Source organism: Sorex fumeus, unplaced genomic scaffold (assembly GCF_029834395.1).
Source record: "Sorex fumeus unplaced genomic scaffold, SorFum_2.1 ptg000024l, whole genome shotgun sequence".
NCBI lineage: Eukaryota > Metazoa > Chordata > Mammalia > Eulipotyphla > Soricidae > Sorex > Sorex fumeus.
The window spans coordinates 37,018,672-37,036,815 of record NW_026606081.1 but is presented as its reverse complement, the minus strand read 5'-3'; the positions used below and the strand labels follow the sequence as shown (position 1 = coordinate 37,036,815).

The window sequence follows — 18,144 nt, the reverse complement described above, 5'->3', positions numbered from 1 at the left end:
AGACTTACAAATTTTTGTGCTTGGGTTTCAATTATACAATGATCGAATACCCATCCCTTCACCAGTGCCCATTCTCCACCACCACCAGTCCCAGTATCCCTCCCACCCCCCACCTCCCATCCCACCCTACCTCTGTGGCAGGGCACTCCCTTTTGTTATCTCTCTCCTTTTGAGTGCTGTGGTTTGCAAAAGAGACATTGAGTGGCAATCTTGTTCGTCTATAGTCTACTCTCATCAGCATTTCCCATCCTGAAGGGCACCTCCCAACACCCTTTATTTGGTGCTCCCTTCTCTTTCTGAGCTGCCTTTTCCCCTAGCGTGTACGGGGAGTACAACCACTTTCACTGCAGTGTGCTAGTACAGATTTCACTACGCCTTTATTCTCTGGACCCAGATGAAAGCAGAGGGATGTCCTTAACCCGTCTACTATCTCTCTCTAGAAAACAGCCCATTGGCAGCGTGTCAGTACTCATCCAACAAGTCCTCAGATGTTTATGGAATCAATGAAAGCCCTTTAGGATGTGTTAAAACAAAACACACTTTCATACCCATTAGAGAAGAAAAGAATGACTGCCCCTCGCTCTCTTTGGAGTATGCACAGCGCTTTGCGTTCTTGATGACTGACTCAGGCAGGAGAAATCAGAGAGAAAACTGGGAGTCGGGTATTACGTAAGGGAAGAGGCCAAGGGGTCAGACTCAAAAGAGAGAAATCTCTGGATACACACTCCCTACCTAAGTTACACAGGAATGGTGAAAATTCAAGAGGAGGGGAGCCTAAAACATAGGCAGCCCTCGGAGTGATTCTTCCCAAACTGGATATGCTCCCTTCTCACGCTAACCTGTTCGGCCCTCAAAGTGGCTGTGGAACTCCTTGGAATCAAGGGCTGGGGGTTTGCGGGGAAGCCTGTTAAGATAAATCGGACGTGGACTTTGAGGAAAGGGCCGAGTTGAACGCAGAGACAGGCTGCATCTGGGCCGCTGCAATGGAGCAGAGACGCAGTGGGGCCTGCAAGGCAGACGAAAGGCAGAGTAAGTGCATCTGGCCCCGGGGTTTTGCAAGGCAGGCAAGAGTGGCAAAATATGTGCATCTAGGCCGCTGCAACGGAGCAAAGACGAGGTGGGAGTTTGCAAGGCAGGAGGAGCAAGGCCGACCGTGCACACGGGCCGTTGCAGTGTAGCAGAGCAGCCGCCAGGCGACATCCAAGCACACTCCCAGCTTCTAGCCCTCGCAGGGGCCCGCCGAAACCCACCGGGACCCACCCGGACGCTGGGCCGCGGCGACTCCCAGCCGCGCCGAGAGCGATTGTCTCCGAGTCCCGGCCAGCCCGCGTGTGGCGGTCGGCCCGCGTCCAGCACCTGGGGTGCCGAGTCGCTGACCCGGGCGGGCGGCCGGGCGTGCGCGGCGGGCGGCGATAGGCCGGCGGCGCGGGGCGGGAGCGGGCGCGGCGCGGGGAGGGCCAGCGCGCGGCTGGGGGCTCGCCGCAGGCAGCTCCGGACCCGCTCCCGCTCCAGCTCCCGCTCCCGCTCCCGCGCCCTCCCCGAGACCCGAGCCCGCGACCCGCCGAGTACTTAACGCAGCGACCCGGACGCAGCGGCTGGAAGGTGCGACTGGGGGATCCGACATGAACTACGCGCGCTTCCTCACGGCCACCAGCGCGGCCCGGAGGCCTTCGGCCATCCGCATCCTCAGTGAGTCAGACCTCCCGCGTGTCCTCGCCCGCGCCGGGGTCGCCCCGGCGCCCCCCGTGCCAGGTGCCCGCGAGGCCGGTAAGACACAAGGAGCCTGGGGCAGGGCCGGGCAGGAGCGGGCTGGGCTGGCCCGGCTGGTCGGGCCGCGGTTTGTACCCGCGATTCCTTTCTAGCTGGACTGCAGGAGCCAGAAGTCCCCGCCGGGCCGGGCAGCGGCGCCCGGGAAGTTGCCCGGCACGTGGCTTTCGGACCTGGTCCCGGGAGAGCACAAGGCGAGCCTGCCCGGAAAAGCCTGTCTGTCTAGCTTCTGGCTTCTCCATCGCGGTGTTTCTTGTCCGTTGCAGCCGAGTTGATGAACAGATCGCCCCCGTCTCTCATCTCCTTGGCTACCGGGTCGCCGAACCCCAACACTTTCCCTTTTAAATCGGCCGTCATCACCGTGGAGAACGGCAAGCCCATCCACTTCCAAGAGGGGAGCATGCACCGAGCCCTCCAGTATTCCCAGAGCGCCGGGTGGGTAGCCGTGCTGCGTTGTCTCCTTTGAGGGACTGAGGGGTGGAGGGGATGGGGCCGTGTTCTGAGACCCACTGATAAAGTCACTATGTCTTTACTTCTGAGGGGGTCCCCCGGATCCTGCAGAGCCAGGCAGGATCCCTGGGCTCAGAGCCGGGAGGAAGCCCTGAGCACAACCTGGTGTGGCCCAAAACAAGCCAAAAGAAAAGAATTAGGGAGCTTTGGGGAAGTTTTTACAGTAAGAACAGTAAGAATGTTGAATATTTAACTCTCCTTTGTGCTTTAGTGCCAATTTCTCAACTTAAAATGACCAAAGAAGACTTCTAAAGGGCGTCTAGGGGGAGAGACAGAAACAGAGACAGAGCACTAGGAGAAAGAGAAGCAACAAGTTAGGAAAAAGATGATGATGGAAGCAGCAATGTTAAGTCCTGGTACCATTTTATATTTTTACTAGTTTGGGGGCTCAGGGCTTCTGGCTCTGAACTCAAGGATCACTCCCGGTGGGGCTCTGGAGGCCATCTGGGGTGCTGAGGATCCAACCTAGGTTGGCCATGTGCAAGGCCTTACCCGCTGTCCTATCTCTCCAGTCTCCCAAAGATATTTCTTTTTCCTTTTTTTTTTGTTGTTGTTGTTGTTTTGTTTTGTTTTGTTTGAGGGTCAGACCACAGTGGTGCTCAGGGCTTATTACTGGCTCTACACTCAGGTATCACTCAGGGCCAACTTGGCAGACTAGGAATGAAACTGGGTCAGCCAGTGCATATAAGAAATATATCCAGCCCCCCCCCCCCAGATATAGTTCTTAAAGTCAAACTGGAACACATACCTAAAGATTTTTCTCTTGATGGTTTTCTTTTGATGAAGAAGAATTTGTATAGACATTTCTGTTGTCTATACATTCTGCTTTAGTAAAGCCTTTGTTGCACCACAATTGAAAAGTGTATATAGTGGCATAATCCATGTAATAGATAGTTTATATGAAATATATGCATATGCTTTTCTTTTCATGACACAAAGAACTTTTTTTAAAAAAAAAATTGATAGTCTATGGAACATTTCCAAAGGAGAACAGGGAATTGAATACACAGTGTTAAAGAAGGCCTATAGGGATTGGAATATAAAAGATGCATATTAAATCTCAGATTGTTTAATCACTAGCCAGTTGAAGGAGTGATAGTACAGTGGGTAGAACCGTTGCCATGGTCAACCCAAGTTCAGTTCCTGGCTTCACATATGGTCCCCTAAACACTGCCAAGAGTAATTCCTGAGTGTGGAGCCAAGTATGGCCCAAACCTCCCCCCACTCCCCAAAAAAAATCACTAGCGGATTGAGTTTATGTAAGTTTTCTTAACCATGAGAACTGTTGCCTTGTCTTTTAAGTAAGCATATTTATATTTATATTGGTAAAAATCATTTGTTGATAAAGTTCTTGGTGAAAAGCTACTATTTAGTTCCTGTCTACTACTATGATTTTAACTATCATAAATTGAAATATATTTTATGCTTTAGCATCCCAGAGCTATTATCCTGGATCAAAGCATTACAAATAAAATTGCATAATCCTCCCACTGTCAATTATCCAGCCAATGAAGGACAAATGGACATTTGTATCACAAATGGCAGCCAAGATGGCCTTTGCAAGGTAAGACTGAAAGGAAAGGCATCCCCACACTAAGAATCAAAGATGTTTTAAGCCAGAAATGTGGCTCAGTGACAGCACTTGCCTCACACTTGCAGGTAGGGGGGGAATGGAATTTGTGAATACAATGACCTGATACCTTACTTAACCACAAGAGGATCTTGTTTCATGAGTTATTGGTCTTCTCTCTTCTGTCTTTTCCAAACTACAAAAGGAGACTAAAAGGCCATTCGCCAGTTTGATTTTTCTGAAATGAATCATGTGATCACTGTTTATATCTCTATCTCTGCTATATTTGATCAATATCTGCCTCTCCCAAAAGCCATGAAGGTAAGATGAGATTTCAGTCACCTCTTCAAGTTTCCCCCTTAATTTTCTTGTTATTTCCACTTCATCTGTAATTTCAGGCCCGATCTCCCAGTCATCGTGATCACTGGAATCAGCTTCTTCCGAACCCCTGCTGATATTTTGACCTCTTAGGATTACATGTATTCTTCATGGCATCACTCATGGTGAATCCTTTGCTGAAGGCTCTCAATTGACTCTGCCCAGATCCAGCCAAGATCCCTCCTTTGGGCAGCTGTTGCCTCACAAAGTGTTTTGTCTCAAATAACGACTTTAACATTGAAATGATTCCTGATGGGGAGCAGAATGGATCCTATTATTGGGCAGCAATCAAGAAATAATATTACTTACTGGGGCTGGAGAGATAGTACTGCTTGCCCTGCATGCAGCCAAGCTGAGCCTGATTCCCCAGCACCCTATATGATCTCCTAATTCCGCCAGGAATGATCCCTGAGTGCAGAGCCAGGAATATTCTCTGAACACAGCCAGATGTGCTCCCCTCAAAAAAAAAGAAATAATATTACTCTCCTTATCCCTTCCATCACTCTTCACATGTCCATGAGAAGAAGCATTTTGAAAGGAATCTTCTTCTGAGCAGTAGTTCTCAATAATGGGCTTAAAATAATCAGCAATTTTTTATGTAATTTTTTATGTAATGTAATTTTTTACATTATAAAGTGATATGCTGGCACCCAACTTTGCTGTTATATATACAGGCAGAGGACACCTAAGGGCCCTAGGGATTTCAGAATGGAAAAGACAGTTCATTTCAGCTTGAAGTAACAAGTTACAGTAGGCCCTCAAAAGAAAGTCAGTCTGGCTGGAGCTATAGTACAGTGGGTAGGGCATTTGCCTTGCACACGGCTGAGCTGGGTTCGATTCCCAGCATCCCATTCGGTCCCCCAAGTACTGCCACGAGTAACTCCTGCTGGGTGTGACCCAAAAAGAAAAAAAAAAGTCAGTCTGTCCTCTGAAGCTTTGAATCCAAGCATTAACTTCTCTCTAGCTAGGAAAATTCTCAGTGAAATATTTCCAATCGAAGACTAGTTTGGTCTTTGGTGAAAATCTGTTGCTTTGTGTAGCCACTTTCATCAGAGATCTTAGATAAATGGGCTTCCAGAGAATTTGCTGCAGCTTCTCCATCACTTACTGATTTACCTTGTACTTTCATGCTATGGTGTTGATTTCTCTACTTGGACCTCACGGATCACTCCCTGCTGGCTTCAAACTTTCCTTCTGCAGTTTTCTCACCTCTCCACCTACAGAGAATTGAAGAGAGGTTGGGTCTTGCCCTGGATAAGGCTCTGGTGTAAGTAGTGCTTCTAGCCAGACCACTCACACTTTCCTGTATTGGCCCACAGCTTTCTCACTTTCTTTTTCTTTGAGGGTGTGAGTGGGGGGTTGATTTGTGATATTCAGGGATTACTCCTGGCTCTGCACTCAGGGATCACTCCTGGAGGTGCTTGGAGGACCATATGGGATGCTGGGATCAAACCAGGGTTAGCCTCATACAAGGCATATACCATACCTGCTATGCTATCTCCCTCCTGCCCCATAGTCTCACGTTCTTATCAGTCAGACATTCTATGGAGAACGATTTTTAATTTCCTTCAAGGACTCTTTCTCTGCATTTATATCTTAGGGGATTGTGTGGCCCAGATTTTGGTTTATTTCAGCTTCCAAACTGCCTTTCTTACCCTGGAGAGAGAATTGAAAAGGATGGTACACAGGATTTTGGCACACATTGAGGGATCTCCAGCACCCCATGGTCAGAGCAGTGACCTCTGAGCGCTAAGTCAGGAGTAGCTCTGGAGATCTGGATGTGATCCCTGTTTTTTAAATGCCTTCGTCACTGTTTAATCATTCCTAGTTTTTGATATCAAATGAGACATACCTCTTTCTTTCTCCTGAGTCTTCTAAGGCCACTGCAGGGCTACTTATTGGTCTAATTTCCGTATCATTGTCTCAGAAAATAGGTCTGGGAATAGGAAGGCAATGTGGAGATGACAGCATGTGGAAAAGTGAGACAACACTGAACACTAATTTCCCCACTTTCTATGGGCATAGTCCAGGTACCCCAAAACAATGACATTAGTTACATCAAAGATCACTGATCACAGCAGATTACTTCAAAAGACAAGAGCATCATGAAAACGTTTGAAAGACTGTGAGAATAACAACATATGACACAGAAATGCAAAGTGAGCAAGTGCTGCCGGGAGCTGCCGCTAATGGATTTTTTGGGAGCGGGGTAGCCTTCAATTTCCAAAAATTTATAGTGTTTGCAAAGTGCAATGAACAGAGGGAAGTACAGTCCAACAAAGCATGCTCGTACTGGCTAAACTAATCTATGCTTCTTTCATTAGATGTTTGAAATGATGGTTAACCCTGGAGATAACATCCTCTACAATGAACCAATTTATTCAGGAACACTTCAAGCTGTGAGTACACATTTTCACCAAAAGCACCTCTCTTATAACAAAGAAGAAGCAATCATTGCACCTCTAGAATCTGTCCCTGAAAATAACATAGTACCTTTCATCTGTGACTAGGAGAAGCTTTAATTATAGATGTGAAACATAGTAAGCGAATCTTCTGCTTTATGTATTTCTCTTTACAGAATGATAATTGCTAACACATACTTTTAATCATGTCCAGTTTTTTTAATATCCACTTGAAATGTGACTTAATTTACAAATTTTTTATTTTTTCATTACCATCTTTTATTATCATCTGTCTACATATTAAGTACCAATTTAACTTAGCTGTAAACTAATGTTATAATTAGGACTTTGCATTCCAGCATTAAATTAATGGGGCTATAATATCCAGAATAACAAATTTCATCATCTGTCTCTGCTGTGCAGCTCAGAACACATCACTGGGAGTTTGTTTGGGGGCAAATACAAGGTCCACACTGGAACAAGGCTAGCGAAGAGAGATTAGTATGAACAGAGAACTGGAAACCACAGCATGTTGAGAATGGTTATAGGAACTCTGGATATTTCCCCAAAAGAAATGGTGACACAATAGGAACTTAAACATTGCCTCAATCATATCTGAGTTATAAGGATTTTATTTGAACACATCCTTATGTTGATAAAACCAGGACCAGAGTAAGGAAATCACATGGAAAACTTTCAATTCAGTGTAACAATTTTCTAGCCATCAGCTCTACCTGTGTCCTTAAAAAAGTAAAGCATTGCCTCTCACTTCGAGTATTCAACATTATCATTGATTTTTACCTAACAAATATTGAAAAAATAAGTGTAGTTTAGAATAGGAAAATTGAATGAAATGACCTCATACACTATTGAATTGGCCTTTATGGATATTTTTTAAGCATTAACTAGTTTTAGAAAAAAGGAGTATTCTGTTAATATTCTTAAATAGGTACAATACTGGAGTGATATTTTAAATTTTATTTTATTTTTATAAAGTTGTTCACAATAATTGATTACATTCAATATTCCAACCCCAATCCCACCACCATTACACCTTCCCACCACCATATTTCAAATTATTCCGTCCCAACCCCCAAAGCCTGCAATCAGCATAATTTTTTAGGGATTGCTTTTTCCTGTGAACACTTTTATAAAGAAATTAAGAAACAATTCAATTTCTAATTCATCCAAAGGATAATACATCTGAGAATAAATATAACAAAAACAGTGAAAGCCTTGCAAATTAAAAATTATAAACCAGGGTGCAGAAAGGCTAGAGAGATAGTACAGCAGGTAGGGTGCTTGCCTTGCATACAGTCACCCCAGTTTCAATCTCAGCACTCCATGCAGGACCCCCAAGCTTTGTCAGGAGTGATCTCTGGGCACAAAGCCAGGAGTAAACTGAACACCACTGTGTGTGGTCCAAAACATACACACCAACAGGCCATAGGGATAGTACAGCAGGCAGGGCACTTACCTCGCACATGGCCAACCCAGGTTTGATCCCTATCAGCTCATATGGTCCCCTGAGCCCCAATAGGAGTGATCCCTGAGAGTAGACCCAGGAATAGGCCCTGAGTACCGCCAGGGATATCCCAAAACCCAAAGACAAAACAAAATAAAATTATTGAAAGAAATTCAAGAAGACCCAAATAAGTGTGGAGACATCAGCTATTTCACATATTCATTATTTAAAAGTAAAGTAAAGTAAAGGCCCTCCCGTTGATCATCGATTTGCTCGAGCGGGCCCAGTAATGTCTCCATTGGAGACTTTGTTGTTACTGTGTTTGGCATATTGAATACGTCACGGGGAGCTTGTCAGGGCGAGATACTCTCGGTAGCATGCCGGGCTCTCCGAGAGGGGCGGAGGAATCGAACTCGGGTCGGCCATGTTCATTATTTAGTTTAGTTTATTATTATTAGTTAATAGTATTTTTTTTTTTTGCTTTTTGGGTCATACCCGGCGATACTCAGGGGTTACTCCTGGCTCATGCACTCAGGAATTGCTCCTGGCGGTGCTCAGAGGATGATATGGGGTGCTGGTAATCGATCCTGTGTCGGTCATGTTGGCTGCATGCAAGGCAAACACCCGACCCGCTGTGCTATCACTCCAACCCTCCCCCTTTTTTTTTTAGTTAATTGTATTAAGATTAGCTGGAGCTATAGCACGGCAGGTAAGGCATTCGCCTTGCACGCAGGCAACATGGTCGACCCGAGTTCAATTCCTCTGCCTCTCTTGGAGAGCCCGGCAAGCTACCGAGAGTATCTCGCCCACACGGTAAGGCCTGGCAAGCTACCCGTGATGTATTTGATATGCCAAACACAGTAACAACAAAGTCTCACAATGGAGACATTACTGGGCCCGCTCGAACAAATTGATGAACAACGGGAGGACAGTGACAGTGACAGTATTAAGATATCAATACCACCAAAGAAATCTCTACAAAAATCCTGCAGCTTTTCAGAAATAGAAAATCCAGTCTTCAAAAACATGAAATTGGCAGAAATCCCAATAGCCAGAACAACCTGGTAAAACAACAACAAAGAGGGCTCACTTCCCAGCTTCAAAATGAACCACAAAGTTATGGTAATCAAAACGGTGTGGTAGTTATATAAGAAAGGACATGGACCAATGGAAGAGAATTGGGGGTCCAAAAGGTAACATATTTTTCTGTGGCTAACTGGTTGCAAAAAGGACATCTAAACTACTTCACAGCAAATGGTTCTGGGACAACTAGATTTCCACATGCAAAAGAAAGAATTGAGCCATTTGCACCATATAAAACTTTAGGTCAAGATAAGTCAAAAACAAAACCAAAGATTATAAACTCTTAGAATAAAACAGAAAGGCATATCCTCATGATCTTGAAGCTGACACCAAATTTTTAGATATGACATCAAAACACAGCCATGGCTATAATAGGTAAACAAGATTTCATCAAAACTTTGAAACTGTGAGCATCAAAGTACGTTTTAAAGATGGTGAAATGACAGGTTACATCCTTAGGCCCTCACATAGTTACCCAAGGATCACAGAGAATGACCCCACAACCCCATGAGCACTGCTTAGGAAACTTTTCCTGTCATCCAAATATTTTTAGTTAAAAAAGAAAGATTTGAATGTACATTTATCCAAAAAAGATATACAAATTGCCCAAAGGCCATAAAAAGATGCTGAAGGGGAGAGAGCAATAGTACAGTGGCTGGGGAATTTACCTTGCATGCAGCCGACCTGGGTTCAATCCCAGCATCCCATAGGGTCCCCTGATTACCTACAGGAGTAATTTTTGAGTGCAAAGCCAGGGATAACTCCTGGGCATTGCCAGGTATGGCCAAAGAGAAAGCAAAGTCATAGGGACATACAACTATTTACATAATAGGATGAGTATTCTTTGGTGGGGGTGGGGGGTTGAGGATTTGAGCCAGCCCCAGTGGTGCTTAGGGCTTACTTTTGGCTCTGAGTTCAGAGATCACTCCTGGCAAGCTTAGGGGACCATATGGAGATCTGGGGATCTAACCTGGGATAGACACATGCAAGGCAAGGCCCCTACCTGCTGTACTATTGCTCTGGCACCATGATTATTATTTTCTAATTAATAAAAACACAATTATTGGTGAAAAGTGAGAACTTGAAACCCTGTACACTACAGGCATAAATTCAGGGGCTGAAGCAATGGTGGGTAGGCCATTTTACTTGCATGTGGCTACCCCAACTTTAATCTCCAGCACCCCATATGATCCTTCAAGACTGCCAGGAGTGATCCCTCAGCACTGAGCCAGGATTAAGCCCTAAGCACCACTGGAAATGGCTAAAAAAATAATAATAACAAAATGTAAAATAATAAAGAATATTTTGTCAGTTCCTCCAAATATTAAACAGAATTTGCATATGAATCATCAATTCCAATCCTAGCATATATTTAAAAAGAATTGAAAACCTAGCCTTAAATAGTAGGACAGGTGTTTATTGCAGCATTATTCACCAGAGCCAAAAGGTAGCAGCAAATCAAGTATTCATTAGCAAATGAACAGATAAACAAACAAAATGTGGTCTATGCACACAATGGAATATTATTTGGCCATAAAAATGATCAAAGTTCAGATAAATGCTACAGAATGGATAAACTGTATAAACACTAGGCCAGAGACTAGAAAGATACTACAGTGGGTAGGTGCTTGCTTGACATGCAGCCTATCTGGGTTCTATTTTTAGTACCACATATGGTCACACACACACACTCTCCTCATGCCCCCAGTTTCACCAGGCATTATCTCTGAGCATAGAGCCAGGAGTAAGTCTTGTGCACTTCTGGGTGTGCCTGCCCTGCCAAAAAACATCATGAGGCCAAATGAAAGAAATCAGATACAAAAGGAGAAAAGCTGTAGGATCTTATCTATATTAGAATAGGATTCTTAGAGACAAATTTATAGAAACAGATTTGAGGTTACAGCAGAACAGAATGGGAAGTATCCCTTAATAAATACAGAGATTATTTGAGATCATTAAGTATCTTAAAAATTTAATAATGACTTGATAAATTTGATAGTGATTATATATGTACACATTGTGAATATAATTGTCACTGAATCATACCTTTTTAAAAAGTGAGTTTTTGATATGTGTATTTTACAACAATTTTTAAAACTTAAGTAAAGTAACTTTTTTTTAAGAATTAGATTCTAGGGGCCAAAGCGATTATATGGTGAATAGGGTATTTGCCTTGCACATGGTCAAGCTGCGTTTGATCCCCAGCATCTCACATGGTCCCCCAAGCACCTCCAGGAGTAATTCCTGAGTGCAGAGCCTGAAGTAACCCCTGAGCATCATCAGATGTTGCCCAAAAACCAAAAAAAGAATAAGATTCTAATTTTTATTATTTTCATAGATACTTAAGACTTACAGATATTCTGTCTATAAATATAAAATTTTGTCTATTAAGATATGCACACACACACATGCACACACACACACACACACACACACACACACACGGTGTCTATTACCCAAACGGAACCACATGCCAGGCTATGAAGAAATATGCTGAAAAGCAATGTATGTCTATTTTATGGTCTGATGGTGACTTATTTTGCTTATAGTGACTAGACTTTTAAAATCTAAATCTTTCAAATGTTTTAGAGCTAGGGTCTGGATTATTCCTTCCTGGGTGCATCATTTTATATTTAACTGCAAAAGAAAAGTGTGAAATTTTTTTTCTGAGAACCTCACCCCACTCTTGATTTTTCTTGAATAATGTCTTACCATTTTGTTCATCCAAGAATAAGATTCCACTCTAAATATGTATATACATATATATCCAAATATATAAATATATAAACATATATATATGTAAAAAATATGTCTGTAAACAAGGCAGCTACTTTCTAGTTCAGCCTTAGTATTTGGTAAATTATCGAAATACTTAAACACTCCTTGGTAAGTTTCTACTTGGAACTTCAATCCCTCAAACTGCAGGGGCCAGAGCAACATATAGCACCAATCCTGACATGTAGGAGCCACATAGCATGCAGGACAGCACCAGAATTACAACATACATCCTCAGCCCTACAGAAAAGAGAGCTGAGTGCAGTTTTCCATGTTGAAGGGTGTAAATGCTAACATTCTCCAAGGTTGAAGAACCAATGGTGCTTATATTTTGAACTCATGTTTGAATCTTGGACTTGCTTTCTTCCATGTGCTCAATAGCTACAACCGCTAGGTTGCAACTTTATTAATGTCGCCAGTGACAAACAGGGGATTATTCCAGAGTCCCTCAAAGAAGTACTTTCCAAATGGAAGCCGGAAGATGCCAGGAATCCCAACAAAAACACCCCCAAATTTCTGTATACAGTCCCAAATGGCAACAACCCTACTGGAGACTCTTTCACAGTTAACCGCAAAAAGGAAATCTATGAGGTAAAGATTATGCAATGTGGCATTATCCTCTTGTCTCTTTTTTGTCTTGTCAAAAGAGTTCTCTGAAAGTTTCCTTACTTATGCTCAGGAGTTACTCCTGGCTCTGCACTCAGGAATTATTCCTGGGAGTGCTCAGGGGACCATATGGAATGCCAGGAATCGAACCCGCATCAGCCACCTTTCCCACTGTACTATCACTCCAGACCCTAGCCTCTTGCTTTCGAGGAAGATTATTTTTCAGTGAAAAAAATTCATGTTAGGACCCTATGCAAAGGGTCGTAACAAGTAATTACTAATCCTTTGCTAATTATCAGGTTTTACCTGTAATTGATTTTTTTATAAAATATATATTTATCATATATATATGATTTGGGAAGAGCAGTAGCACAGTAGGTACAGCCTTGCACATGACCACCCCAAGTTTGTCCCTTGAGCTACCAGGAGTGATCCCTGAGCAGAGAGCCAGAAGTAACCCCTGAGCATCACCAGGTATGCCCCCAAAACCAAAAGATTAAATGAATAAATAATTATGACTCTTGGCCAGAAATATAATTCAGTGGTAGAGTACATACTTTGCATGTATGAGACCCTGGTTTCAACATCTGGCAGCAAAAAAAACTGAAAATAAATCACATTCTTGCATTGGTAATCTCTTAACAAGGCTATAAAATATTAGAACCATTTGACTTTAATTACTGTATCTGCAGTTTCAAATTTTTTTCCTCTTTTTCTCCTCCTCATCATGTAAGATTGCAAAGGAATTCTTTAAAAACAAGAAGCATGGGGCCAAAATTAGAGAGTAAGAAGGATTGTACCTGCTACAAAGGCAGGGGGTGGGGTGTGGTGGGGGTGTCGGGAGGGATATTGGGAACAATGGTGGTGGAAAATGTGCACTGGTGGAGGGATGGGTGCTCCAGCATTGTGTGACTGAAACGTAATCAGGCAAGTTTGTTATTGTATCTCACGGTGATCCAGTAAAACTTATTTTAAAAAAATAAACAAGAAGCATGGGGCAAAGGTTGGACACTTGCCTGGCATATGGTTCACTGACCAGGGTTCACTCCCGGGCACTTCATGTGCCCTCCCTGCCCCCAGCCTTGGAGCCTTATCAGATGTGATCCGTGAGTGCAGAGTCAGTGAGTGAGTGAATGCTGGGTCACACTACTGGGTGTGACCCAAAAACTGGGGGGAGGGGAAGCATGCTTCTTTATCTTTTGCAAAATCTCTTTTAGGTACCTGTGCTTGTGTTTTTAAATAGAAACATTTTTTAAAGCAGCGAACACATACTGAGCTATACAGAACTATTTGAAAAATATGAGAGGAATGCGCCCTTATTTTGTAAAATATCTTTCATGGCCCTGATAGAGATGCCTAGCTTTTCACTATAAATGGCCTTTTTTACTGGGGTAGGACAGAGTAGCAGGAATAGAGGCCAATGTCTTATAAATGCAAAGTGTATATTCCACTATTGAACAACCCAGCCAGCTCCTACAAACAGCCGTTTTTAAATAAGTACCAATAAGTAATAAGCCCATGTTTAAAAAAACATAGAATTTAATCAGGTGTGGGAACATAAGAATTTAGGCAATTCGTTTTAAATAACTACATATGTAATTCTTTTTCAAAATATAGTTTTTTGTTTTGTTTTGCTTTTTGGGTCACACCTGGTGATGCACAGAGGTTACCCCAGGCTCTGCACTCAGAAATTACTCTTGGCAGTGCTCAGGGGAACATATAAGATGCTGGGGATCAGACCTGGGTTGGCCATGTGCAAGACAAACACCCTACCCACTGTACTATCGCTCCAGTCCAAAAATATGTTTTATTCTTAGTTCACACACTCCTGGGCTCTGAGCTGAACTTACACCCACTCCCTAATCAGCCTCCTCAGGGCTGTAAACTCCATTCTTTGTTGGAAACTGCCTTCCCATCAACTCCAGACTTCTGTGTCCAACATCCCACATAAATGCGGAACACACATTCAGACTCCACAGGGCCAAACAGAATTCTTTATTGTGTCCAGTCGCACTCCAAAAACACCACTCACACTTTCCAGTTATCTTCTATTCTTCATTTTCACCTCTTCTTCCCCAGTCTCTCCCTCTAGCTCATTCATCCTGTGGAATCCACCACCAAATTTACCCAAATCTACCATCCTCATTATCTGTCTTCTCAGTCGCCACCTTTCTCTCTTACCTGCATTTTCCTCTGGGTCCCTGATGCATTTCACTCTGAATAACTAACCATCCCATCTCCAGACCATTGTGAGTCTGAGCTTTTGTTGACTGACACGTAAATTTAAAGCTAGTTAAGAAATCCTCTTATTGAATAGTACAGCGAGTAAGGCGCTTGCCGAACCCAGGCCGACCTATCCCCAGCGTCCCCTACCTATGGTCCTCCAAGCCCTTTAGGAGTGATTCTGAGTGCAAAGTCAGGAGTAACAACACATGAGTGGTTGTGGCCCAAAAACCAAAAAAAAAAAAAAAAAAAAAAAAAAAAAAAACTAGAAGAAAAAGTTCTCCTATTTATATCTGCCTTGTAGAGCTGTGGGACCTGGTAGTCTATCCTCAGGCCTTATTATCAGTTCTGCTGCAGCCACACTGGCCCATTTTTCTGTCTCTCTGACATATTTTTTTTCATTAATTGTCCCTCAATAGAGAATATTTCTCCCCTGGTATTTGTACAAGAGCCTTCTTACTGTCAATCTGAATTCTCATGTTACCTGGTCAAAATGAGTCCTCATTGAGTCCAACGTCCAGTGAGTCCAACCCAAACAGCTATTCTACCCTGTCACTGTCTCATATTCTGCTTAGCCTAGACATCGCACCCCATTTCATGTTTCTTCTGTTCATGACTGGCTTATGTCATATCTTTTTCCTGCTGTTTCCACAAGAACCAGAGACTTTAGTGCCTATGGTCTCTTTATCCTCAATGTCAAAGACAACCCATACTCACTGGCTTCTTAAAGAACCAAGTGGTCAGGGTTGGAAAGATAGCACAGCAGGTAGGGCGTTTGCCTTGCACATGGCCAGCCTGGATTCAATTCCCAGCATCCCATATGGTCCCCTGAGCACTTCCAGGAGTAACTCCTGAGTGCAGAGCCAGGAGTAACCCCTGTGCATCACCGGGTATGACCCAAAAAGAAAAAAAAAGAAAGAACCAAGTGGTCATATGAATGAGTACAAAGAATGAGGAGTCCCAATATTCTGGATAGCTCTTAAGGTACAAATAATCTATTTTGACCTTTTTCAGCTTGCACAAAAATATGACTTTCTCATCATCGAAGATGACCCCTACTATTTTCTCCAGTTTAATAAGGTAAGTGACTATGTGAACTACCTCATTGTGGAAGATGAATTATTGTTAAATGATTGCACCGCAGCTGATTTTGGCCTAACTGCTGGTCCACCTTTGCATTCACGATCACGATCACAACCATCCTGTTATTCGTTGATTCCTCGAGCAGGCCCCAGTAACGTCTCCTTCGTCCTAGCCCTGAGGTTATTTTTTTAAAAAGTGCCATATTCAAGGCTCTTTCAGGGTTAGGAGAATGAGACCCATCATTGTTACTGGTATTTGGCACATTGGGTACACCACGGGGAGTTTGCCAGACTCTGCCATGTGAGCAGGTTACATTCGGTAGCCTGCCAGTTTGTCCAATTTAATGCATTCAAAATTAAACAAATGAGGGCCTAGAGCTATAGTGTAGTGGGTAGGGCACTTATCTTGCATGTCCTGACCTAAGTTTGATTTCTGCCATTCCATATGGTTCCCCAAGCTTAGGAATTATTTCTGAGAGCAGAACCAGGTGTGGCCTGAAAATTAAAATTAGAAAAATTTAAACAAATGAGTATTAATTAGTTATTATTTCAGGCTAGTCTTGCAGTTTTATCAAGTCTTTATCATGGTGAAGTCTTTAGTTCCATAGGTACTATCCACTTGTGGCATTTCTGGTCTCTCCATAACTTGCCTCTAGAACCGTAGCTGTTTGTCCGAACCATGCCTGTGAGCAAACAGGGTGAATCTTGTTGAAACCTCAAATCCTCTTTCATTACTCTGTCATTATCATATGAGGGTGAAATAGGTTTCCTCCTGAGTGTCAGCTTCGGCCTCTTAGTCATGGCTTACTGGAAGCATGTTTGGGGAAAGAATCTGGAAGTTGTATTCAAGATGAAGGAGAAAGGGGCTGTAACTGTTTGGACTGGAGCGATAGCACAGCAGTAGGGCATTTGCCTTGCACGCAGCCTACATGGCCGGCCAGAGTTCAATTCCTCCGCCCCTCTCAGAGAGCCCAGCAAGCTACCAAGAGTATCTCGCCCCATGGCAAAGCCTGGCAAGCTACCCATGACGTATTCGATGTGCTAAACACAGTAACAATTCTCATAATGTTTTTTTTAATTATTATAAGTCTCACAGTGTTACTGGGCCCGCTCAAGCAAATTGATGAACAAGAGGACAGTGGCAGTGACAGTTATTGTTAAAGGACCTGTGTTGTCTCCCTAAACCAGTGTTTCTCAAGGTGGGCAGTGCCAACCCTCAGGAAGCGCTGAACTTATTCAGGGAGCTAAGGGGGTGGTGGTAGCCTGGAGCACAGTTGAGGGCCATTGTTTGATCATGTACTTAGATCATGTACATATAGGTTTTAGATGGAGCAAAGGAGGGCTTGCACAATGGAGTGATTGTTTTCTATAAAAGGGGTGGTAGCCAAATAAGCTTGGGAGCCTCTACTCCAAATTATCCTGATGCTCTTCATTCTGATTTTGTCTAATCTAGTATTCCTTGATTCCTTCCTCCTAAATCTGTCAATCTTGGATTTCATCCCTTGAGGCAAGAAGAGCTTGTCTGAGATTTCTGTCAATTCAATTTGATATATCCCCCCATGATTCCTTAATCATGCTATCTTGAGTAAAACAGAAAACCTCTGTGTGTGTGTGTGTGTGTGTGTGTGTGTGTGTGTGTGTGTGGACAGAAAAGAGGCAAATACACATGAAAGAGCATCTTTCTGTTTCTGGTTTAATTTTAAAGGCAACAGGTGCTTGTGCCACTATTATCCAAATCCACTTTCTCTCCATTCCCTACACAAATCACAGTGGCTAACAGCGACTTCTCAAACCAATAGTTTTGTTTTGTTTGTTTCAGCCGTGGGTGCCAACATTTCTTTCAATGGACACTGATGGCCGAGTCATCAGGGCTGACTCACTTTCAAAAGTCCTCTCCTCTGGGTAAGTTCTGTTCTAATTTAAGGCTAAATGGCCCTGGGTGGGGGGGCGGGGAGGAGGGGAGAAGGGGACAGGAGGGACAAATCCTCAATATCTATTATTCCAAACTGTTATAGTCATTCTTTTAAATGTTATTTTATTAAAGCACGTGATTTACAAAGTTATTCATAGTTGGGTTTTAGACATACTATGTTCCAATGATCGAACCTGAACCTGAAGTGATAGTACAGCGGATAGGGCATTTGCCTTGCACACGGCCCACCCAGGTTCGATTTCCAGCATCCCATGTGGTCCCACGAGCACTGCCAGGAGTAATTCCTGCGTGCATGAGCCAGGAGTGACTCCTGTGTATCACCCAAAAAGAAAAAAAATAGACATACAACG

The 18,144-nt window shown here is 43.4% G+C and overlaps 1 protein-coding gene across 2 annotated transcripts in view; it reads left to right on the top strand.

Annotated features, from left to right (window-relative positions):
* The first annotated feature begins 1,456 nt into the window (after positions 1-1,456).
* AADAT (aminoadipate aminotransferase) overlaps positions 1,457-18,144 on the top strand; it is a 32,064-nt gene continuing 15,376 nt past the window's right edge. The window contains exons 1-7 of one of the 2 annotated variants that reach the window (XM_056114365.1): positions 1,457-1,767; positions 2,034-2,202; positions 3,709-3,841; positions 6,550-6,624; positions 12,332-12,541; positions 15,794-15,859; positions 17,681-17,763. In XM_056114365.1, the coding sequence (XP_055970340.1) occupies positions 1,623-1,767; positions 2,034-2,202; positions 3,709-3,841; positions 6,550-6,624; positions 12,332-12,541; positions 15,794-15,859; positions 17,681-17,763 (881 nt within the window). In that variant the 5' untranslated portion in view covers positions 1,457-1,622. The remainder of the gene's footprint in view (positions 1,768-2,033; positions 2,203-3,708; positions 3,842-6,549; positions 6,625-12,331; positions 12,542-15,793; positions 15,860-17,680; positions 17,764-18,144) is intronic. The other variant, XM_056114366.1, reaches the window with a different exon arrangement.